The sequence below is a fragment of the Carassius carassius genome, chromosome 30 (assembly GCF_963082965.1).
Source record: "Carassius carassius chromosome 30, fCarCar2.1, whole genome shotgun sequence".
Classification (NCBI taxonomy): Eukaryota; Metazoa; Chordata; class Actinopteri; order Cypriniformes; family Cyprinidae; genus Carassius; species Carassius carassius.
The window spans coordinates 29,006,577-29,032,498 of record NC_081784.1 but is presented as its reverse complement, the minus strand read 5'-3'; the positions used below and the strand labels follow the sequence as shown (position 1 = coordinate 29,032,498).

General features: G+C 40.3%; 1 protein-coding gene across 1 annotated transcript; it reads left to right on the top strand.

The window, feature by feature from the left end:
- The first annotated feature begins 11,397 nt into the window (after nucleotides 1-11,397).
- Nucleotides 11,398-25,472, top strand: LOC132110999 (filensin). The gene is made up of 8 exons (XM_059518161.1): nucleotides 11,398-12,002; nucleotides 13,155-13,215; nucleotides 14,053-14,148; nucleotides 17,063-17,149; nucleotides 19,855-19,968; nucleotides 20,424-20,644; nucleotides 20,896-20,987; nucleotides 23,625-25,472. The coding sequence occupies exons 1-8, from the start codon at nucleotides 11,614-11,616 to the stop codon at nucleotides 24,533-24,535; spliced, it is 1,971 nt and encodes a 656-aa protein (XP_059374144.1). The 5' UTR covers nucleotides 11,398-11,613; the 3' UTR covers nucleotides 24,536-25,472.
- The last annotated feature ends 450 nt before the right edge of the window (nucleotides 25,473-25,922 follow it).

Sequence of the window (25,922 nt, the reverse complement as noted above, 5' to 3'; positions counted from 1 at the left end):
TAGGACGCTCCCAGAAAAGATTCCAGTTATTAACAAATAGAAGTTGCTGTTCTTTACACCATGACAACAACCATTCATTTGAAGCAAAAAGTCTACTGAACTTTTCGTGTCCTCGTCGATAAGTGGACAGTGGTCCTGACACGATGATCGTCATGAAGTTGATCGTTTAGCCACTGGCTTGATTCGCTGATGCATAAATAGTATTAAACAATTTAGAAAGAAATTCTGTGTAAACTTGAATAATTAGCTACACATCTGAAATCACTGATCACAGATCAGGCATAAATGAACACTGTTACTCACTGTTTGTGGTGGTGCTGTCGAATCCATTTGGTAAAGGTCTGCTTGTAATGCATGTGCTGACATTGGACTGAATTAAATGTAAATTTGGGTGGGCAAAGCAGAGAAAGGGGAGGTAACCTTTCCTCTTATGACGACATAAGGGGAAGATTCCAGATCGGCCCGTCTGAGCTCTTATTTTCTCAAAGGCAGAGCAGGACACCCAGGGCTTGGTTTACACCTATCGAAATTTCTAGCCATTGGGGGACCATAGACAGGCTAGCGGAAATAATATTAATGTAAAAAAAAATAAACTCATAAAGTGAAATTTTCATGTCATGGGACCTTTAAGGGAAAGAGGCTCATGGCAGAGTGGCTGGAGGAACGACCAGAAAAAGCAATGAGGAATGGGTGGCTTGCTGCCACTGCCAATGGTGGTATCATGAGACCTGTGGAGAGCTCCACAGATTTATGGATTACGATGACCTCATCTGTCTTGGATGTCTTCACTGAAGTTGTGAAAATGTGGTAAAAGGATGCAGGCTTAATGAAAGTTTAATTCATTGAATGTAGAGTGAAGTTTACTGTGTTACGATTTTTGCATTAGTTCCAGAAATGCATTTTTTTTTAAATACTTCCAAGCATTAATTAATTAAGGGTCTCTGTTGCTGTATTTTGCACTTCATAATGCTCCAGTCATGGTTCTTGAATTTGCTGGGTCATGCTTTCTGTGTGTGTTAGGTTGTGTTGGAGGTGTGGCCACTGATTACCACTGACCTGATCACCACCAACAGCTGCAGTCACTTTTCACTTGCCTATATATGTGCTCATCCAACTTCCTGCATCCTGCAACTTCCTTCCTTCCTTCTTGTTCCTGCATTTTTGTTCTTGTTCCTGTGTTTTCTTCACGTTTGTTCCGTTCCTCATGTTCCATGGAAGACTGGTTGCCCATCTGCGTCCCTGTGCTGCCAGCAGAGGATCCTTGTGCACTTGCTCCCATCTGACCCATCGCTACAACTCTTCTTGTTTTCTCAATAAAGAACTGAGATTTACATTCGCTACTGAATCCTTCTTTATTATCCTTACGGTTAAAGTGACTAAAGGGCGAATTGACCAGACAGTGGTTTCCGAGTTCCCGGAGCATCACAGATCCAGCAGCAGTAAGGCGGTCGGATCAGCTTTAGATCATGAACCTATGCAGGTCGGTGGAGCTTGGCTTTCCCAGGAGGAGAGAGAAAGGAGGAGAATGAAGGGACTCTGCCTCTACTGTGGAGAATCTGGACATTTTTTAAGGGACTGCTCGGTAAAAGACCAAGCCCGGCAGTAGGACAGAGGTTACTGTCGGGTGGACTGGCTACAGAGAAACTGTCATTATCAACTCTCCTCCCAGTAAGACTGCAATGGGCAACCAAGTCCCATCAGTGTCAAGCCTTACTGTACTCTGGGGCGAAGGGTAATTTCAAGTCACTTGCTTTTCACCTTCAGATGCCTATCAGCCCCCTTTCTCACAAGATTTCTGTCAGAGCACTAAAAAGACAAGAATTTCCAGCTATCCCAGGGATGACTGGGGTCACAACTCCATCACTGCCTGGAGTAATCAGTGCTATGGCTCTTCTCTTGTGTCTGCTTGTTCGTCTGTGTCTAGTTCTGTGTTGCAGAATGAGCCAGTGGATTTATCAAACGTCCCCCAGGAGTACCTCGACATGAAGGAAGTTTTCCTGGGCTGCTTTTCTACCTCCTCATCATCCCTATGACTGTGCCATACAGTTACTACCAGGTACATCTCCACCTAAGGCAAGTTATATTCACTTTCCGTCCCAGAAAGGGAGGCCATGGAGAAATACATTTCTGATTCTCTAGCTACCGGGTTTATTCACCCTTACTCTACTCCAGTGGGGGTGGGGCTCTTTTTCGTGGGTAAGAAGGATGGTTCTCTGTGACCTTGCAATGATTACCGAGGGCTGAGTAACGTCACGGTAAAGAATGCCTATCCTTTGCCATTGATGTCGTCCGCCTTCGAGAGGTTGCAGGGAGCATCCATATTCACGAAACTGTATTTACGTAATGCTTATCATTTGGTCCGCATCAGGATGAGTGGAAGACTGCGTTTAATACCCCCAGGGGCCATTTTGAATATTTGGTCATGCCCTTCGGGCTGTCCAACTCCCCTGCGGTCTTCCAAGCACTCGTCAATGACATGCTGAGAGATATGGTTGATCAGTTCATTTATGTCTACCTGGATGACATATTGATATTTTCTTCTTCTCTCCAGGAGCATGTTCGGCATGTCAGACGAGTGCTCCAGAGATAGCTAGAGAATGGGCTTTTTGTCAAGGCGGAGAAATGAGTGTTTCATGTACAGTCTGTTCCGTTCCTTGGGTACATCATCTCATCTGAGGGAATGCGCATGGATCCCGACAAGATCAAGGTTGTGGTAGATTGGCCAAGTTTAGATGGTCATTTTGACCATTGTGGACCGGTTCTCGAAGGCGACTCATTTATTCCCTTGCCCAAATTACCTTCTGCTAAGGAGACAGCAGTGGCTGTCGTAGATCATGTCTTTCATATACATGGCCTCCCAATAGATGTGGTCTCTGACAGGGGGCCCCAATTTATATCCAAATTCAGAAGGGAGTTTTGTAGATTACTGAGGGCGAGTGTGAGTCTGTCCTCAGTTTTCCATCCCCAGAGCAATGGTCAAACCGAGCGAGCCAACCAAGATCTTGAGAGAGCGTAGCGATGTTGGGTGTCCAAGAACCCTTCCTCCTGGAGCCAACAGATTTCTTGGGTTGAGTACGCACATAACTCATTACCAGTGTCGTCCACGGGCCTCTCTCTGTTTGAAGCTAGTTTAGGTTTCCAGCCACCAATTTTTCCTAGTCTGGAATCCGAAGTCAGGGTCCCCTCCGCTCACGCCTTTGTCTAGAGGTGTCGTCACACATGGAATAGAGCCCATGAGACTCCAGGTGGGGTCTAGGCCTCCAGTCTATGTCGTGGGTCAAAAAGTGTGGCTTTCATCAATAACTATTCCTCTCCACTCCGCGTGCAATAAGCTTGCTCCTAAATTCATTGGTCCGTTCCCTGTTGCCAAGATCCTTTGTCTGGTAACAGTCCGCCTCAAACTACCTCCAGCATACAGGAGGATTTACCCCGTGTTTTATGTTTCCAAATTAATGCCAGTGTTTCATTCACACATTAATCCGCCTGCTCCAGTTCCTCCCCCGCCACGACTCATAGATGGGGGACCAATGTATACGGTAAATCGTATTCTGGACTCTAGACAGAGGGGACGCGGATTCCAGTATTTGGTGGACTGATAAGTTTATGGTCTGTAGGAGAGCAGTTGGGTTCCTGCAAGGGACATAACTCCCTTATCGATGATTACAAATGGCGGGTAGGTTCTCCTGGGAGTGCCAGGCAGCGGTCCTAGGGGAAGGGGTACTGTCACGGTTTTTTGGCTCATGCTCTCTGTGTGTGTTTGGTTGTGTTGGAGGCTTGGCCACTGATTACCACTCATCTGATCACCACCAACAGCTGCAGTCACTTTTCACCTGCCTATATATGCGCTCATCCAACTTCCTGTCTTTGTCAGATTGTTTGGAGTCGTTCTGTCCCCTGCTGTATTCTTTCTGCGTTTTTGTTCTGGTTCCTGTGTTGTCTTCATGGTCGTTCCATTCCTCATGTTCCACGGAAGACTGGTTGCCCATCTGCATCCCTGTGCTGCCAGGAGAGGACCCTTGTGCGCTTGCTCCCATCTGACCCATCTGTAACACCGGAATCACACCACTTACAGTGCCACCGGACCAGTTCTAGGTTCTAAGGAGTGGGGAGCAAAAAAAAATAAAAATAATTACACCAGAGACCGTTGCTTTAAATACAAAAGGCCGGCAATTTACTGAATGCAAAATTCACATAGAATATACAGTAAACAAACAAACAAAACAAAAAAAATACCCTGCAGATTCTTTGTATTTAGTTAAGTATTATAAATGAAAAGGTATTTCACTTTCTTTTTGTTCTTTAGTTCACCTAAGTTATTTTAATCAGGCTAATCTTAGTTAGAGAAGTCTTTTTCTAGGTTAAACTTATTTTAGAATTCCTATTTTTTTCCTGAGTTAACTCTTTTTCCCTTTCTTTTACAGGTAAGAAAATACCTTCAGTTTACACAACCAAATCAAAGTGGACCACAAGCATTTCAAATCACATTCAAACATATGAACTCAACATGAAAATAAAGGTATGACACTTTAACATAAGTTCAAGTCCAAATGTGAGTTCAATTATTCGGTTCAATGAAAAGTTTCAGTTCGATTCAGTCCAAAAATAATAGTTCAATCGGTTTCCAGTTCAATTCAAAACCAATTCCTGATTCTCCTACCACTCTGGCAGCGAGCTACCATACACAGGAGATTTCCTCACTGATGCAATGGAGAAGATGAGTTGAAAGTCTGGGTCTGGCGCGCCATCTTGAATCCCGTCTGTGCATGTGCACGCCTGCACACTGCAGACCAATCTTCGCTCCGAACAAGCTTCAAACCAAGCAGAAAAACCTGACCTGTGTAACAGGTCATAAACACAATAAATCTCTTTTTAAATCCTCAAATAAGACAAATGAATGTTTCAGTCTCTGAGTTGTAACGTAACTGCTACGGTGCTTTTTCACCTCAAAAATGGTGGCGGAGCGATCACTTTTAACTCACAGCTCCGTTCCTCACACAACTACCATACACATCTCTCATTAACAAAGCATACATTCACATTTATAACATTCACAGTTTCCATAAACCTAAAATATTAACTGGTAAACAGTTTATGGCGAAGCATTTCCTTGTAAACAGCTACGTTCTAAAGTTAGCTCTCCGCCGGAGAAAAAAGAAAGAAAAAAAAGTACCTCACGGCAAAATGTGAGAAAACAACTCAAACTCACCAAAACTGGTGTGGCTTAGTTCCCATAAAATCCCTGTCAGTTCCCGACCAGGTAAGTTATGTTTTTTCAACTGCAAAATCAACTTTTTCACTCTTTTCTCTGCTTATTAAACAGCTCATTCTCTCCGATTTCTCCTCTGCTGCAACGTCATTGAAGTGCTGTATCTAGCGTCACGAGTCCCTTAAAGAGGCAGTGACATTAATTTTCTGTCAGCATACTTTTAATCTTAACATTAAATTGTCGTATTAACATTTTTAATTAACTAAATTTAATTAACTTTAATTAACATTTTAATTATTTATGTCATATTTTAACATGGGTTACATCCTCCCCTCTTTACCTAATGCACGTCCCTGTGCATTCTGAATCTATACTGTCATAACACTAGGGGTTTTTGGAAAACTAGGCTCTTTAAGGGAATCTGTAAACACATCACTCAAGGTTTGAAATAAAGACTGAACTATAGTAACCAATGGGTTCCCTAGCTCAGGGTAAGTCAGTCTTTTAGTCGCTTTTCTGTCTCTGATAGGTCTTCTAGAACAGTCACCTTGTTTCTTGATGTCAGTTTGGTCCATAACACTGGAGTTTTCTTTGCCCTCCTAAACAGGTTGAGTAGAAAGATGGACATTATCCAGGCCTTCCTCATGTAGGTTTCCAGTTTCCTGTCCAGCGGTTGAGCTGCTTTCTTCAGTGTCAGGTAAGTCATTATTTCCAGGATCAGGTAAGTCATAGTCTGCAGGATCGGGTAAGTCATAATCTGCAGGATCAGGTAAGTTCAAGTCACAAGTCTCTACTGGAACATCCTCAGGAAAAGCTTTGGCTATATCTAAAGGATCTTGCTTAACAGCAGCAAACGTTTTTGAGGGTTCCGGTTCAATCCTTTCTGATAAGTGTTCTATGGGTTCAGGGGTCGGGTCAAAACCCAGTATTTCCACTCTTAGGTTTCTGTGTCTATCATAGTGATATTCCTCAGAGTCAGATTGGGATTCATCCCCATCAGCTCCATCTAAACTGTCATTTTTAGGATGTTGTCGAGTTCTTGGTCTTCTCACTGCCATTGATGGGTTAGTTTCACTTTCGATCGAGGTCACAGGATGGAAACCGCATGGTAGTAGGAGGACACGATGAATAGTTCTTTGTGGACCATCTCTTGTCTCAGGCCTCACAACATATACTGGGATATCTCCAGATTGTCTCTGGACAATATACACATCGGATTCCCACCTGTCGGCTAGCTTGTGCTTGCCTCTAAGGCGGACGTTTTGAACCAAGACTCTGTCGTCTTCCTTCAAGGTGGAGTCAACAACATGCTTGTCAAACCTCGCTTTGTTGCGACTGGCTGTCTTTTTAGCATTCTCAGTTGCTAATTTGTAACTGTCTTCAAGTTGAGATTTCAGGTTGCAAACATATTGCGAGTGTGAGCCTGGCTGGTGATTGACTGGTAGGCCAAAGGCTAGGTCAACTGGCAATCTTGGCTGACGCCCGAACATTAACTCGTAAGGGGTAAAACCAGTTGTCTCATTTTTAGTACAATTATAAGCATGTACTAATGGTTTGACGTAATCCCGCCAGTGACTCTTTTTCTGATTCTCGAGGGTCCCCAACATGTTGAGCAGGGTCCTGTTGAAACGTTCTACAGGGTTCCCTCTCGGATGGTAAGGGGTGGTTCTTATCTTTTGAGTGCCAATGAGCTCACACAGTTCTTTTATTGTTCGGGACTCAAAGTCGGGACCTTGGTCACTGTGGAGTTTTTCAGGGATGCCATAATGGACGAAAAAGTGGTCCCACAGGCTCTTGGCCACTGTCCTGGCTTTCTGATTCGGGGTGGGGACGGCCACTGCATATTTTGTAAAATGCTCGGTAATGACCAAAATGTCTTTGGTGTTACTGGAGTCCGGCTCCACACTGAGAAAATCCATGCATACAAGTTCGAGTGGTCTTGTAGCGATGATGTTGATTAGTGGTGCTTTTTTCTGGGCATAGTCTTACGTCGTGTGCAGCGGTTGCAGGTTTTGACCTTAGTTTCCACCTCGGCTGACATTTTGGGCCAATAAAAACGTTTCCGGACGAGATCTAGGGTGCACTCTGCGCCCATGTGGCCCATGTCGTCATGGAGACTCTTGAGGACTAAGGATCTCAGGACTTCAGGGAGCACTAGCTGGTAGTGAGTCTGAGCACCCTCTTGCCGCTTGCGATACAAGACACCATTTAAGACCGTAAGTTTGTCCCACTCTCTTAATAAGAGACCAAGCTCAGGAAGTTCCTTCCTCAAGGATGGTGGGGGTTTCTCTTCTAATTCCACTTGCCTGAGTACTTCACGGATACAGGGATCAGCATTTTGCTTATCTTTTAACTCAGCTGGTGTCAGTGAGGGGATAACAGGTAAGCCACCAAGCTGATCCTCTTCTTCAAAGCTTTGTGGGAGAGCCTTTGGATGATGGGCAAGTGACACAACCAAGGTGGTGTTGGGTGATGTTTCCCCAGAGTGATTGTTGATCACTTGGCGAACCAAATGCTTCTCACAGATAGCTTTGATGGTGTTTTCATCTAGGTGTGCATAATCAGCCTCTGACAAGTGTCTTTTTGTGAATTGTTGTATCCTCTCAAACTCTTTTTGTGATGCTATGTCATCAGGTAATCTGCCGTGGGGACGCCTGGACAGCCCGTCTGCGTCTTAATTTTGCTTACCGGCTCTGTATTGTAGCTGGAAATCAAATGTCGGCAGAGCGGCTAACCATCTATAGCTCGTGGCATCGAGCTTAGCAGAGGTAAGAATATATGTTAATGGATTGCTATCGGTGACAGCAAGGAATGTGTTCCCGTATAGGTAATACTGGAATTTCTCTGTCACTGCCCATTTAAGGGCAAGGAATTCTAATTTGTGTGCAGGATACCTGGACTCACATTTCGACAGACCTCGACTTGCATAGGCAACAACTCGCTTCCGTCCCTCTTGCTCCTGGTAAAGGGCAGCACCGAGTCCCGAGGTGCTCGCATCTGTGTGTAAAATGTAGGGGAGCTTGGGATCAGCAAACCCGAGGATGGGTGCTGTTGTCAGTTTTTCAATAATGGTGTCGAACGCTGCCTGACAAGCAGGCGTCCATCTGTCACCAAAGAGGTCCTTTGGGTTGTAGTATTTCTCACGGTTCTCTGTGGTTTTACTGCGCTTTCTCAACGGCGGATAGCCAGCAGTGAGCTCGTTGAGTGGCTTCACAATCTTTGAGTAGTCTTTTACGAACCGGCGGTAATAACCACAGAAACCCAGGAAGGTTCTTAGTTCTTTAAGGTTGTTTGGTTTTGGCCAGGTTTTTAGTCTGGATCAGTTTCGATGCCCTTTTCAGACACGATGTGGCCGAGGTACTTCACAGAAGTTTGGAAGAACTTGCACTTCCCTGGAGACAGTTTCAAGCCAAACTCTTTCAATTGGTTGAGCACGTGCATCAACCTTTCCTCGTGTTCCTCCAGTGTCGAGGAGAGGATGATGAGGTCATCAAGAAAAACTAGGACTTGCTTCAAGTTAAACTCTCCCATACAGCGCTCCATAAGCCTCTGGAACGTGCTAGGGGCGTTAGTTATCCCCTGAAGCATCCTGTTGAACTCGAAGAATCCTAGTGGGCAGACAAAGGCGGTTTTGTGTTTGTCTGCTTCCTCCATCTCTATTCGATAGAATCCTGATTTGAGATCGAGTACTGAGAACCACCTGGACCCAGTCAACGCCGAGAATGACTCCTCAAGATTGGGTAAGGCATATGAATCTTTTACTGTTTGGGTGTTCAACTTTCTGTAGTCTATGCAGAGTCTGACGTCGCCATTCTTTTTCCTGACGACAACAATCGGCGAGGAGAAGGGCGATTCCGATTCACGGATGACCTCTGCATCCAGGAGTTGCTGGAGATGGTTACGCACAGCCTCTATATCTTGAGGGTGTATAGGTCTTGGTCTATGTTTGAATGTTGTCTCTTCACGGAGGGTTATATGGTAAGTCTGTGTAGCTGTTTTGCTAGCTACAGGTGTGTAGACACTGGCTAAGGCTCTAATGTGATAAGTGACATCAGTCCGGGTCTTACTGTTGAGTCTGTGTGGCAATGAAGGTAAGAGAGACTGCATAGCTGTACCATATACATACTCTACTACAACCTGTTTTTCTGAAACTGGCTCAACGAAATCTACTGGAACTACCCTTTGAATGGAACCATGTTGTTTCAGGAAATCGTATAGTTCCTCATCAGTTTCTGTACCAGCTATACCACTAACTATAACCGAGTTAGGGATCTTCACACTACTCCTTTGAATAATATCCACAATGAATCACTGGTAACAATACTATACGGCCTCTGGTTTCTAATTTGAAATGCTTTAAGCCACTCCTGGCTGGCTCGCCAAGTTTGTAACACCGGAATCACACCACTTACAGTGCCACCGGACCAGTTCTAGGTTCTAAGGAGTGGGGAGCAAAAAATAAATAAAAATAATTACACCAGAGACCGTTGCTTTAAATACAAAAGGCCGGCAATTTAATGAATGCAAAATTCACATAGAATATACAGTAAACAAACAAACAAAACAAAAAAATACCCTGCAGATTCTTTGTATTTAGGTAAGTATTATAAATGAAAAGGTATTTCACTTTCTTTTTGTTCTTTAGTTCACCTAAGTTATTTTAATCAGGCTAATCTTAGTTAGAGAAGTCTTTTCCTAGGTTAAACTTATTTTAGAATTCCTATTTTTTTCCTGAGTTAACTCTTTTTCCCTTTCTTTTACAGGTAAGAAAATACCTTCAGTTTACACAACCAAATCAAAGTGGACCACAAGCATTTCAAATCACATTCAAACATATGAACTCAACATGAAAATAAAAGTATGACACTTTAACATAAGTTCAAGTCCAAATGTAAGTTCTCGTTCTCTCCGATTTCTCCTCTGCTGCAACGTCACTGAAGTGCTGTATCTAGCGTCACTAGTCCCTTAAAGGGGCAGTGACATTAATTTTCTGTCAGCATACTTTTAATCTTAACATTAAATTGTCGCATTAACATTTTTAATTAACTAAATTTAATTAACTTTAATTAACATTTTAATTATTTATGTCATATTTTACCATGGGTTACACATCGCTTCAACTCTTTTTGTTTTTTCAATAAAGAACTGGGATTTACATTCGCTACCGAATCCTCCTTTATTATCCTGACAGCACCCCACATTTTCAATGGTTTTATTTACGTTTTACACAATGTCCCAAACTTCATTGGAATTTGGGTTGTATTTCTCATGTTCATTTTAACCATAAAATAGTGTCCCACTTTCCCTAAAAAAGTGTCCCACTCAACCTTATTGCTTCCAGTTTTCTGAAGAGGGTGTCAGATGGTGATTAAAGATGAACAGTTTGTTAACAAATACATAAGTTGGGAAAATTTAATCATAGTGGCCTTTATTACAATCTATTTAAACAAACACATACATTCTAACTGATTTAGTTTGTTTAAAATGCAATTTACCAATAAGTGTCCCACTTTACCTGACTTCATCCTACCAAGCTTTAATGACTGATGATCCAAAAAATGTAAACATTGTTAAAAGTGAATTATTAAAAACAATAGCTGAACATAAGTTTACAAATAAAATATATTATTGTTTAGTTATTACTTTGGAAGAAAATTTTAAAATACGTAAAAACACTAACTTGATGAGATTCATACATGGCTTTAATAAAGAATTTTTATTACATTGTTAATGTATAAATCTGCTCATTTCAGAACACCACTTTCTTAATGCCATTAGCATCAGATGTGGGAATTTTCCAGTTAGTACATAGTAGTTAAGGCCATCTAATATAAAGTGTGACCATACAGATTTCTTGAAAGAAAATATATTTTTTAAAAAGAATTACAATCCTGTATCCATGCACAATGTGTGATATTCCATGATAGCCACATTAAGAGGTTTATCAATATAGGTGCATCAGTGGATGTGTTTTCTTGCTCTTAACAGTAGTATTGGCAGAGTGTATGCCTTTGCCAGACTGCAGTCGAGAAGTGTTCTGAAACAGCAAGCCCTGCAATTTTTCATTGTCGAACAGAAAGCCGTGGAAGCGCATCATTGTGATCACAGACAGACCTGCTGATCTGGAAACAAAAGCAGATCTCAAAAGATCATTCAACACAGCAAAGCCCTTGACAATTGTGGCCTTGTGCACAGGACTCTACTGGAAGAATCCACAGAAGATATCATGTGAAACATCAGGATGAAAAGTTTTTCAGCTATTTGTCCCCGTTGCCCAAATGGGCAGAGTTTAGTCTAGCATGAGACAGCAGACGGTGAGCACCCTAGTTTTCACACACTAAAGGTGCTGGGGAACACTAAAGCACTAAGCCAAAGATTGCGGCGGTGGAAACCATCACACACGCAGTATGTTTAAGACCAGCTACCGGCATGAGGTGCGCAAGCAGAAGTACGAGCGCACTGATGTCTTCGAGGAGCCCAGCAGCCCAGAGACAGAGTCGGCTCCAGCCGGCGGGCCTTCGACAGCAGCCGTCCAGGGCTGGGAGAAGGTACAGGAACTGAACAGCCGCTTTGCGCGTTACATCAACCGTGCGCGCGTGTTGGAGCAGCGCAACGCTGTGTTCCGCAAACAGCTAGACACTCTTCAGCGCATGGAGGAGGCGCCAGGGCTGGAGGAGGCCTTCAGCGAGCAGATCAGCGTCAACAGACAGCGCATCCGGGAACTGCTGTCGGACCGAGCTAAGCTGGAGAGGGAGCTCAAAGATGCCGAACGCATGCTGGATGAGTACAACAGCAGGTTAGAAAACGGCCTTAACAGAAGTATAAGGATGTGGTTAATTGCTAACGACTTACTATTAGATCAAACACAAGAAAACTTAATTAAAGCAGACAATATTCAAACATGAATCTGGTGACATGACATGTACATGTAAAGAGGTTTTAAGTACTGTATAGGGGCCGGTTTACCTGAAGTAGATTATACCATTAAACAGACAACAGAAAAAAAGCTGTTTAAGCAGCGGTGCTGCAACAATATAGATGATTTAACAGACACTGACATAGAATGTAAAACTTTTTTGCTTGTGGTACTGTAGTTTACTCGCTACTGATTGCTTTAAAACTGTGAATTTCTAAGATCTGATGCCACTACCCTGGTAAACTTTGGTAAATCCTGTAATTAGTTCTTCCTCAAAGGTGCTCAGTGACACAATGAGAACGCTTCTGTCTTACAGGCGTTGAGAAATCTTTTTTCAAATGGACCAATTAAACTGAAGTTATGTAAAGTCAGTCAGCCAGACCACCGAAAATTTATGTGTCATATGCATCAAATGGACAAGAAATTTTAATGTTACATTTTATAAAATTTTTATCATGGGCTGATTTTTTTTTTGGGTCTCCCAAAGACTCAGACTTTTCCTGTCAAAATTAACAGTTTACATCTCTTGCATTATAATTTCAGAGTTCAGTTAACTCTCTTAATTGAATTGAACACAAGATAAACTCACAACTTATAATCACTAGTTAACATCTCACAGTTGTGACTTCATTTTTGGCCAATCTGAATTTTTTTTTTTTTTTTGATTGTGATAAAGTCTGAATTATGAGATAAAGTGTCACAACTACTTATTCCATGGAGGAAATGTGATATTTATGACATCACCATTTTAGTCCTAGAAAAACATCCCCATCATCCAAAAATTAGGATCATGGTTTAGGTTTGGGATTTACAATATTCCTAACAGCCTATCATTTGTCTCATTTCAACAGCTGGATCAACTAGAAAAATCTCCTAAACATGTTTCAAACCTGCTTCATGAAGAACATGTGCAACAAATATTGATTTGTTGAATGTTGTGGTGCACCCAGGTTACAGATAGAAACAGCCTTGAAATGAAAACCATGAACATTCATGATAAACTATGCTTGAAACACTCTCTGTTGTCCACAGATACAGAAATGAATGTGAATATCAAGAGCAGCTGCGGCACACGCTGGAACAGCTCAATAAGGTACAAATAAACTGTACCTTTCTCTTACCTGCAATTTCTCAGGCTATTAAAAAGCAATAATCCACAAGAGATGATGCTTTTCAGTAACATAACCACGGGCCAGAGCTGCTTTTAAGCTCAGCACCTCATCTCAAACCCTTAGCAGTGCTAAAATCACCATAACACAGACTCAGGTGAATTACCATTCTTTTATAAATGCAACACTACTTGAGTCCTTTTGTACTGTAAAATATAACTTTTGCATGAAGATTAAGGCCAGAAACATACTATATGCAAGAACTTGCAAATTTGCTAAGCTTAAATCTGTGTTGGTACAGTTTGTTTTGTAGAACATCAAATGTTCAGCAAAATCTAGAATTCCTATAGTAGACACCCCTTTTTATCATTATTTCTTAATTTTTTTGGTTTCAGGTCAAATATTGTAATGGAAGTATTGTGTTAGTGAAAATTGTAGCTACACACCCAGATAATAATATGTTTTATTGGCACAGATATTTAAAGGTAAAACTGTCACTCCCTTGAGTTTTTGGGGATTTCTAGCATGATCAGAAATGCATGACCACTTATAAATATAAAAAGCTTACAAATGTGCTGGCCAACCATTTGTGTTTGTGTCACATGCTAAATGTATCTGGTTTAAAATCAGCACGTACCTGTGGTAAAGTCTCTTATGCATGCATTGCTTTAAAAACCCACTTCTGTATATATTTGCTCGAGTGCAATGTAACAGGCCTAACAGCAGTCCATAAAAAAAAAATGCACCACCACTGTTCGTTTTTCCAGATAAAGTCTCTAACAGCAAAATGATTATGAGTCCATTTGCTCTTGTGTTTTCAGGAAGCCGACATGGTTCTATTGAGAAACCTTGAATACCAAATCCAGCTGCAGTTTCTGCAAGATGACGTCAACGCCACCAAAGAGAGGCACAAAAAGGTAGGAGGCGATCAAAACTCCTATTTGCACTTCTGTCTTTTCGAGTAGCTTCTCAAAAGCTCTTCTGTGAAATTGTCAGTTGGCAGCAGAAGTGTTTTTTAATCCAATTTAAGTGTTTTTTTAAACCAATCCAATTTTAATGATGTTTAAAAGTGTACACTTGTGGATTCTTCTTTTATAGGACATCAAATTGAAAGGAGAGCAATTACACTTTTACAAAAGATCACACCTTGCACAATTTGAGACAACATAAAGTTAAAAATGGCCCTATTTAACCCTATTTAAATGAAACTTTCAATAACAGATTTATAGTGTGATCCTACAGAACAGCACTGCATATTTGAATGAGATATGGCCAGTTAATGTACTGCTTTAACTGAGACACAAACACACACATTACTCACACACAGAAGCATTCAGGAGCACAGAAACGTTTTGGCAACGCTGCCCACTCTTGCACTAGTAACTAGTTGATTATTAGCATGTATATTACTAGCATATTGCCATTTTATTAGTAGGCCTACTTATGAAGCACATATTATTGCTTTTTTCTGCATGACTATATTCTACATCCCTTAATTCTACACCATACCTAAACTTAACAACTAACTATTAATAAGTAGAAAATGAGCAGTTTATTGAAGCAAAAGCCATAGTTTATAGTTGGGAGTGAAAATTGGTCCCCAAACTAAAGTGGGACTGAAAATTCAGTGTGTTATGGATTTTGTTGAGAGGTGTGCTTTCTTTTTGCTGAGCTTACATCTGTTCTCAGAGGACAGAACTGGACCGTCTTTTAAATGTGATGTCAGCAGTGTTTTTCTGAGCCGTATACAGTGACAGGCTATTGTGTGGTCCTGCATCATGTTTAATAAGCACTGCTGTGCATCACATTCAGCATCTGAATTCCAGAAGTTTCTAATCAACATGTACATGATTTCAGAAGCTAGAACAGCAGCTGGAAGCCCAAAAACACATCCACACACATTCTCTAACACACAAACATAGACATATGACACAGCAGCCAAATATTGGCACTTACATTTGAAGCATTGATTGATGTCCTACTGGTATTATTGTTGGTGGAACATACAGTAGCAGTGCTAATGCTAGTTGGAAGTACAATATATATATATATATAAAGAGAGAAAGAGAGGACGGAAAACTGAAGCTGTTCTTCTGCTCATGTCTAACACATCTCATGAGGCGCTTGAGAGAACAGATGCTTTTTACGCAGTCATGCATATACCGTGTCTAAAGGCGCTGGCTCAGTTAATCATTCACGGTTTACAGCATGTGAATTTGACATATATGAGTAAATGAAGTGTAAATGAATGAAATAAGTAAATTAAATGTGCACGTGTTTTTGGATGCAGAAAAAGACAATATTGCAAACTTTATGTTCTGTTACATGAGCATCACATCCCCAACAACAAAAACATCTACTTCTGATCTGAACATTCAAACTAAGATCCATTGTAAAATATTCAACTTTAATTGTGTACTCTCAGGAATAAAAGGTACAAAAACCTTCACTAGGGTGGTATCTGAGTGTCCATTAGTGATCACAAATTATGTGACAAAATTGTAGTTAGTAACATAATCCATTACATTACACATATTAGGAAATATGATGGGACTCCTTTTTGATTAGTTGATTACTTTTGAACTAACTAATTTATCACTCTGGTTTAAAGAAGATACCATTCATATATTAATATAAATATATTAATATAAAAATACAAAGAGAAAGAAAATATATTCCATCCGTTACTACCAATGTGAGGTGCATTAAACATCACATTATTTTGAGGTTTTCCAAACTGGGATTCTTGAAGGAAAATGTAAAATTAAAATAAATCATAAAAACTGATTTGTGCATTTGAATGTGTAAAAAAATAAATAAATAAATAAAAAAATTAAAAAAAAAACAATAAAGAGAAAAAGCCTTTCAAAGACAAAATGGTTAACCCACTGAATGATTATAAAATTAAAAATGATTGTGTTCATCAGTAGTTGATGCAGTGTTGAAATGTTGAGAAAACACTTCTTAAAATTGAAGTTTGTAAATCCAGCGGTCCAATGCTGTGTAGCCTCTCAAATTTCTGTGTTATTACAGCCAGGTGACTTTGTGAATGTAAAAAAAGTGGTAGAATATTTTAGAAAGGATCATAAAAAATATGAAAAGAAGAATCAGTAAATCAGTAAAAAGGGAGAATCAATAAATTATGAATAATTTATTTCTATTGTGTAAATAATATTTAATCAAATAATCAATAAAAAGTATATGTATAAATATATATAGTGATTTTAAAATGTAATATAATTTAGTTACAAGCACTATTCGAATCTGATTACATAATCCAGATCACATGTAATCAGTTACTAACCAGCGCTGATGATAGGGTATCACCCCAGTGTCAGTGTTTGTCTCTCTTTTTTTTTCTTTCCTATAATCAAGCCAAATCTCAGGTTTGTACACACTGAATATCATGTGGTTTTTCCACCTCAATCTCATGCCTATTTTTTGTAGCTGTTTCAGGTTTTGTTAAAATGAGTGGTTAATTTGCATGAATTAGTACAATTAGTCCCGTGGTTCCTCTGCTGTGTGGTTAACTTGACTTCATATATTAATTGCCTGCAGATGATTAAAAGGCTCAAACCACAGAACCACTGAACTTGCATCATTACTTGGCAGATAACACTTCAATGAAATGTCATTTAATAGATATCTATATATAATCATTTATTAGGGCACAACTTGTTAAATAGGGTTTTTCCAATTGTAGTGAAGCAAGGGAAGCATCCTCCTGGTGTGCAGGTCTCCTCTGTAATGAAATTGACCTTTCAACAGTCTCCGGCGTTCATCATGTCCACCTCCACAGATTCCTGTCTCTTGTGTCTGTTTCCTCCACAGAACCTTGCTGAAATCCAGACGTATCTAAACATCCTGCACCAGATCAAGCAGACTATTCCCCTCATGGCGAGCACTACTGTCTCAGAGGTAGGGTGACCTTGTGGCTCTCAGCGCCTCGGGCCCTTGCTGACTCTCTGGGTGTCACATGCAATAAGAATTGTGCGGCGTTGGTGCCAGTGAGATTAGCGCGGCGCTCTGAATGTGCCCTGAGTGATCAGTCTCTCTGAGCGATGACACTCTTTATCTTCCTGTATCACCGCTCTTGTGCGCTCTCGAGCAGCAGGGCTTCTCACACTCGTCCTCACACACACACTGTATGACGTGCATGTTTCACTTTGATACTGCAGGGACCTGGAGGAAAGACACATGTATTCTTCGCTTTTTAGGTTGTGTTTTTACCTAATTTGTTGAGTTTGTTCATATGTTAAGAAAAGGAAGGGCAAACGTTGCAGCAGTCACTACTAGTGGTCTGCAGATATGGAATACAAATGGCTGATAATAATACAATACAATTAGTGAGGGCTAATGTGTGGACAACACATCATGTGATACAATTTAATTGCATCAGTTGAGATGTAAGCATATAAACTGCAATTAAGTGAATGTTTGTTTACTATGCAATATTTACTTAAAATGTGCTAAAAACTTTGGAACACCTGAAGGGAAAAGACCTTTGCTAGCAACAGTGTACAGTATTAGCAAACATCATAAGCATACTAGCAACCAATTATATGGTCTTGAACAGTGTTGTGCCAGTTCATACTTAAAAAGAACTAGCTCAAAGTTCAGTTCACACAGATGATAATGAACTAGTTCATGTTCATAGTTCATTTTTTTTTTTAAATGAACTAAGTTCACATATCTAAAAACGAACTAGTTCACGTTCATTTGTTAAATTTATACAAAACGAAATTCACTTTAAAGAAAGGCTTTCTATAACAACTTCAACTTCAACGGTCAAAATCATGTCTGACCCGCTCCATGTCTCATATTGCGCATCCTATCTTACTCGGTCGTGCTGTTCACTTTTCATAAATCAACATAAATGGAAAAAAAAAATTATAATATTTTAACAAATATGAAACGCGCTTTTTTAATGGCTACAACAGTATAGTATGCCTACATAGCCTACTCTATCTTTGTACAAATTTCTGCACATTAATTTAATTCTGAATTTTGCACACACAAGTTGAAAGGCATTTGTTCAAATCAAGTTCACGGATAATTGTGCGTGCATTTATTAGCCTAATCATTATGATACTAGAATCCTAACAAATAGACTATGCTATGTACAAAAAATCAGATGAGCCCATAATATGAACGGTTAAGCATTTTCCTCCCATAGAAAACCATTATAAGAACGCTTAATGTGGCTTAATGCAGATAAGAATGTCCCCTTATTATGTCGAAATAACGAGATATCGATACTAGGCTACTGTGTCCACCGTGGTCTCCTTTTTGATCAGCGGAAAAGATTTTTGCTTGTTTGGGATCTGACTGTCCAGCGTATTTGAAAAAGTTAAGCAAACTTTCCTGTCTTTTTGACATTTTCCCCCTGCGTGAAACGATCGAGGCTAACAGCAATCTCAACTAACGTTGGTACAACAAGCGCGCAAGTCATGTGTCACAAACATTGAACACTACACAAACAGTAATTTTTTTTTTTTCATTTAGGCAATTCATTTTAGTGACACAGGAGGTGCCGGATCCAATGTCGGAGGTGACGGAACATGTTCCGGCTCAAATTAAGCCCTGGTAAAACCTGACTTTTCAAATGAGCGTGAACGTGAACTGCGCAGGCTGTTCATACCTGCCAGAGTGAGCGCCGCTCTCGATCACGTTCATTGTATGAAAAGTGATTCGTTCAGTTCAGCGTTCGGTGAAAATATGAACGAGTTCAGTGAACGTCGTTCATTGAACGCGTTCATGCACAACAGTGGTCTTGAATGCATATAAAGAATACACAGTATACATGGTGACATTTTAAAATGGATCGTCAAGGTCCTGCTATGTGGTTGCTAAGGTGTTTGGAGTGGAACAGCTAAATAATAATAATAATTCTGAAAGTGACTCCATTAATATCATTTCTCTGTGTTCTTACCATTTTACTCCATGGTGTGGACTGCACTATTCACTTATAGTTAGAACAATTAAAAAATAATAATAATCATTGTATTGTTACCTTTATAGGCTGGTTGTTGTCCTTGCTGTGAATAGGCCTTGATACGTATCTTTAGGTGTTTGTTCAAAATTACTAACACATAGTAATAGCAAATATTCTAACATTTAATCTCTAAGGTAATGTCTTGTTCAAGCTTAGTGTTCATGGTAATTAGTGCTGAGGGTGACAAACTATCAAATTCAATCTTTCAACTACATTTTCTATGCTTTTAAATAATACACATAACCAGTAAAACGTGGAAGCTTTAGACGGAAATTTAATTTTGGATTCTGCAGTGTTAAGCTACTTGTGAATTAGCCTATACCTGTATTTTATTATATGTAGGAGCAATAAAAAGTCTATATATATATATTTATAGCTTTAAAATATGATTGTTTTGACTTTTTATTTTTTAAAAACAATACATTGATAATTGAGTCCTTGCTTTTGGACGTCCTCTCTTAATAAAGACTCTCGGGCATGTTTGACCTTTTAGAAAAGACATTGCCTGGATTTGAAAGGTGTATAGTGACGTGAGTCAAAGTGAAAGATGTTCGACCTCAGTGTGACCAGAATACAAGCCATCTCTGATCATAAGTGCTCAGCAGTCTCACCTGCTCTTCTTGTGCAGGATCAGGAGAGGCTGATGGCCCAGAGGCGTGCTCCAGCACTGCGCAGTCAGCTGGAGGAGTACAAGAGCGCCATCTGCCAGCTCCAGGTGCAGAAACAGCGGCTGCAGACAGAGGTGGAGATCTGCTACACTCAGACACAGATCACTCACCATACCATCAGTTCAGAGTGTCCCGAACCTAACAAAGTGTCACTAGCCTGTGATATAATTGCCAAAATGACCAAATGAATGATGGACAGAATTTGAAACCCTGGTTTTCATTTTGACCTCAACCATAGATGAGAGCAAATACACTGGTTTTGCTTCATTACCCAGGTTGAGACCCAACACAGTATAAGTGCATAACCAATGTTCTTACAGTGTAACATTAGGATTTGTTAATGTTACTACTAATGCCATAGGCCAAACACTACGCAATTATTACCCATAGTATACTGAATATAAAAACCCTAAAGACAGTTATCTCTGTAACTGAAAAAAGCTAAAAAAAAAATCAATTTACACAACATTATAAAACATTTTACTGATCTATAATGTATACCTCTGATGTAATGTATCTGTCATTCTAGACCTCTGTGCTGGAACAAACCATCAAGACCACACAAGAGAGCTACGACGATGAGATCCAGCAGTACAACGAACAAATCGAGACCCTCAGGAAGGAGATGGAGGAGGCCGAGAGGTCACTGGAGAAATACACTGATAAGTGTCGACAGCTGGCCATGTACCAGAGCTCTCTGGACAACGAGCTTGAGCGCTACAAGAGAATCATCGAGAATGAAGACAACAGGTGAGACAGTGGGACGAGTGGGTGGTATATAATGATAAATAACCATCATGTTATTTATCATTATTATTTTATTTATTTTTTTATTTTTTTGTACAAATACATTCAGATTTGTGATTGGTATAGGACTCTAGCTGCCACACAGTGGCAGTATAACTACATTGTCATCTTACCCGATAAACCCAGCCTAATTTGCTCTTACTTTTCTTTCTATACTTTTTTTTTCTTTTGCTTTCTCCCTTTCACTATCACAGATTGAACTCAGCAATAATTGGGACACCCATTACTCTGTTCACAACCAACTATAAATACAGCCATAGTCCTAGCATGACCAGGAAAGGAAAAGGTGAGCGTCTGGGCTGGGGTGGGCTGTTGTGTAACATGACTGAATCTTTGTGATAGTCTTAACAGGCAACAAATCAGCAGCGAGCACCTGCTGGCCAGAATGAAGATTTACGCCCACTTTGTCTTGCTTAGTCCCTCTCCAGCTACTTGAATGTAGAAGCATAATAAAATTGCCTTTAAGATCCATGCATTGGCCCTGTTAACAACGATAAATGACTATGACCTTTATGTCTGCGGTCATGGAACTGTAGAGAGTAACTGCTGTTTGTTGAGAGCCACAGAAGAAAGAGAATGATTAGGGCTACACTTTATCCAGTACATTTGTCTTTTAATGTTGCCTTAAATATATGTCTTCAGTGCCCTATGTCATCAATATCAGTTCCATCCTGTTAGATCACTGTAAAGGACGAATGTAGCCAGACCTTGTCTGTTGACATGAGGCAGCATAAAAATAATAAAAAAAATTATAGACTGCCATGCTACATATTACGGTGGTATAATGGCGTTATTATGGCAATGTTTTAGTGCCATGTATAGAAAAAACTAAGATTAAACAATTAAAGTTGTAATCATTTGAGAAAATAGTACAAATTACAAGAATACATTGGAAATGTTTTGTATGGAATGATATTGCGGACATTATTCAAAAGGCATTGAAAATTGTATTTGCAATTGCGTTTTCAATTTGTGGACGCATAAAATGTGACATAATTCAAACGCAAATGAAAATTGCACATTACCGTTTTCATTTTCGATTAAGTGAACGCAAAGTGTCTGCCAAATTTAAAAAGGAAATGCAAAGTCCGTTTGCAATTGTGTTTTCTATATCTTACGAGCTATGAGCCTGTCATATTTAAATAGCAATATTAATTACCACATTTGCCTTTTCACTCTCTCTGCACTGTGCATGTAAACTGCCAAAACTCAAATGGAATCGCAATACCTTTTGCATTTGAATTTCCAACGTCTACACGGAAACCTGTCAATCAAGTGACAGGGGTGGGGCCATTTTATTGGGCGTGTTTGCATTGGGAAGTGAAGATCGTACTAAAATGTACCATGTTTTTACTAGGGTAAATATAAGTTAACGATAGTGTTTATAATTAAGCCACAGTAGCCACAAATGTACAGTTGTCTGAGACGTTATGAAATGTCCTTTAATATCATGAACCATAAAATGTAGTCAGTGTTCTGCTATTGTTTATTTTCATAATAGGTAAACACAGGCCACACGTTAAGATGGTCACAGATCTGGTGCTGATGCAGTGTAGCTTGGTAGCTGAGTGGTTAGTGACTGTCATCTCTTATGGCATACCGTCTTTTAGCGCGTGTTCGAAACCCGGGCCAACACAGACGTTCTTTATTTTTTTGTTTATCATACTAACTTCAGCCGCCAAACGGGCGATCATACAGTGAGGAAAATTGCAGTAGTCAAGGCGAGCTGACATGTTATCAAGTACGCTGCTGTTTGCAGAATTACCAGACCTGCGTCCTTGCAGACATCACACTCCCGAGTCGAATGCACAAAGTCTGAACTACTGAGGATGCAAGTCCGAAATCAGCGAATGGATGAATGGATGTTGATGTGCTTAAACTAGGGCGATCTGTTATGCCACATTAAAGAGAGTGAAAAACACATTATTGTAAGACATATTGTTTGTATTTCACTATAAAACTGGCAGAATTTGAAATCTGAGACTTATCTGTTTTATATTAAAAGTACCAAAAGCACAAAACTCATTACTGGCTCAAAGACCTGCTGGGCAAAACATCCATAGAACTGCAGCACAAGCCCATCAGTTTTCTATCTGTTATAATCCAAATATATTTAGATCACCCCCCAAAAGAATAAAACAAAGATATGTAAACAAAATGCAGGTTTTGGCCATTAGCAATCCAAATAAAGCAATATTTAAACTAAAATCAGCGAGACATTCTAAAATGTTTAATGTGAAAAAACTTAATGTACTGTAGGCCTACCTTTAAAAAAAGTGATATTAAAATATCAAATTCAGAACACACTTTATTGATGAATCACCTTTCAGAATCCTAAAATTATGAATGGAACACCCTGGTCTTGTGAATTTAATGGACATGTGTACATGGTGACCATTCACATAAAGTGTGCCGTTTGGGACAGGGCACGACGTTCAGAGATAGGAGAGTGGGTGACATCTGAGGCTGAGACCACCCCTTGACTAACAAAAGCCAGTTCCAGGAAGTGACATTTCACCAATGCATTACAAGCACATAGTCTTATTGAGCACACTCTGTGCTGCAGTGTTAAACAAACCTATGGAATTATCTACAAATATCTGTGCTGAAAACTGGCCATAGAAGTTCACATGAATGCCCACTATAGTTGCCCATTTAGGCAACTGAGAATACAATGCATATTTTTATTCTGCAAAAATTATGTTAGGCTACAATAATTATAGAGTATGTTTCATGCCTCAGCTTGGCCAGAGCATATTTAAAGTCTTACATAAAGTCTTGCATATGCATTTACTGAAATACTTTCTTTTGTTACGACACAACCATAGTAATTTTTGCATTGTTCATAGCATTCTGCTTAACAGGCCTGATCCTAAGATTATATTCAAATTTATTTAAAATCATGTCTGAATCTTCTTTTTAGATATCACCCAAGTCATCCAAGACATCACCAATGTAAAGCCTCGTCAGAAGTACTTGGCTAAGAAAGTGTTTAAAAAGAAAGAGATTGCATCCAAAGGGGCTAGTGGACTTGAGGTGAAGCCAGCAGAAGAATTTGAAGAGGAAGAGAAAGAACAGTTGATGGAGGAGCAGGGAGTGGGAAGTGAAGAGCATTTTTCTCGTGAAGATGTGCCTGATGGAGCTCAGATCAGCAAAGCCTTTGACACTCTTTGTAACCTCATACGCGACCGCATGAGACGGGGAAGGAGACCAGAACCAATTGCTGACTTCTTCACCAAGGGACGCTATGTACTAGTTACGGGCGACTCTAACTACCTTGACCCCTGCTTCTTTTCGACTACCCCTTCTGCCAGTCACGTCTATGTTACAATCCAAGATGGCATGATGCCTTATGATCCGTACTGGAGAGGTACACCCTCACCTATCCCAAGCCCCATATCTGGACCTACACCCTTAACCCCTACCACACCTTCAGAACCAGAAACAGGACAAGATGATCGATATATGAAGGGGGGTGGAAATGGAGAGAGGGAAAAATACAAAAATGGACCAGAACCAAGCCCCAGTCCACCACCAGGCCCTCATGACGACAAAGGCCCCAGACCTCCTCCAGGCCCCAGGCAGCCCTCACCCCAACGTGGTGGCAAAAGCAAGACCTCAGACGATCCTAGCAGCTTTCGAGGCCCTCCACCCATGCCATCGCCTAGCTCCATACCCCCTGACTCCATGACTTATGAGAAGGTAGAAGTAGTGGAGTCAGTGGAGAAGCTCTCACCTGACAAAAAAGTTAAGTGCTATAAGGAGACAACCACAGTGCTGGAGACCATGATCGAGAAGACCAGCAGAAAGAAACATGCCGATAGATCTTCTTGATACCACTAAAAAACATCCCACATGTTCTCTCCATTCCTGCCTCGGACCTTCTCCAGTTTTGCCTCCGGCCTGCTGTCGAGAAGATTCCTAGTGCTGCGCTGTTAACATCCTGCAGCACTGCACCATTGCCTTTGGCCTTTACTGTCTGAAAACTTGGGAATCCAAAAATACAAAAAATACCCCATATTCCCCCCACACACAAAAATTAATTTGGAAACTGAGAACCTTGACAAAGAAAACATTAATTGCCAGTCTCAATAGGATTCAAAGGCTCTATTCCAAAACCCAGTGAGCCTTCTAGGGCACCATATGTACTGAAACTGAACTTCCTGAGCGATTGATTTGGTAAGTAGTTCTACCTAGAGCTACTTACAAAGTGCACGGGGGATCTCTGCTCAGCAAATTATTTCAAAAGAGTTTGGTGTTACATTGTTACTAAGTTAAAATATGCTCATAAATTTATAATCATAAAAACAGGGCATACAAATGGTACATTTTCAGTTTTCTATATTATACATTATGCATTTTATTTTGCTTCATCTGCCATCTTGAATGGATATTTTACTCTGGGATTGCCTTCCCTGCAAAAGATACTTGCAGTGCTGTCTTAGATTTTTTCCACATCTCGGTATCATAGAAGGCAGTGAACAAAAATATGCTTACCTTTTGCAACAGCCTTATCATCAGAAGTACACCTATGATGACTTAAAATGCTGCCTAGGTAGGCAGTTCCCTAGGTTGTGGAATAGAGCCATAAAGCTACCCCAATAAAGTTGTACAATATCACCCTCTCTCGCCCTTACCCTCAGGTCAAACCAAAGCAAATGTTTAGAGTTTTATTTGCTATTATTTTGTTCAATTTAAGACATTAGCATTGCTCACCACAGACTTGATGTGTATTAACTGCACAACAAATAAACATCAAAACCAAGCAAAATCTCAATTTGTGTTGTCTGTGTGTTGTCACATTAGCTGTCACTCTTATTCCAATCAGTGCTTTTTTTAGACAGAATTTGATATTAATGTTTTAAATTTTGCATCAAAATAAATGAAAAACTTTTTCGGGGGGGGGGGGGGGGGGGCATTGTGTAGCATGGTCGCTCAGTGGGTAGCACTGTTGCCTCACAGCAATTAGATCCCTGGTTCAAGTCTTGGCCAAGGAGGTGTCCTGTTTGTTTCTTGCGTGTTCTGCCCACATCTGTATGGGTTTCCTCCAGGTGTTGAACCATCAAGACATGAACCATATGTAGGCGTGAGTGAGTGTTTCCTAGCACTGGGATTGCATGAGTTGCATTCTCAGTGCTGAAATATACCAGGAAGGACATCCAGTGTAAAACGTGCCAAATTAGTTTGGTGACCCCTGATGGGAACAAGCCAGAAGAAAATG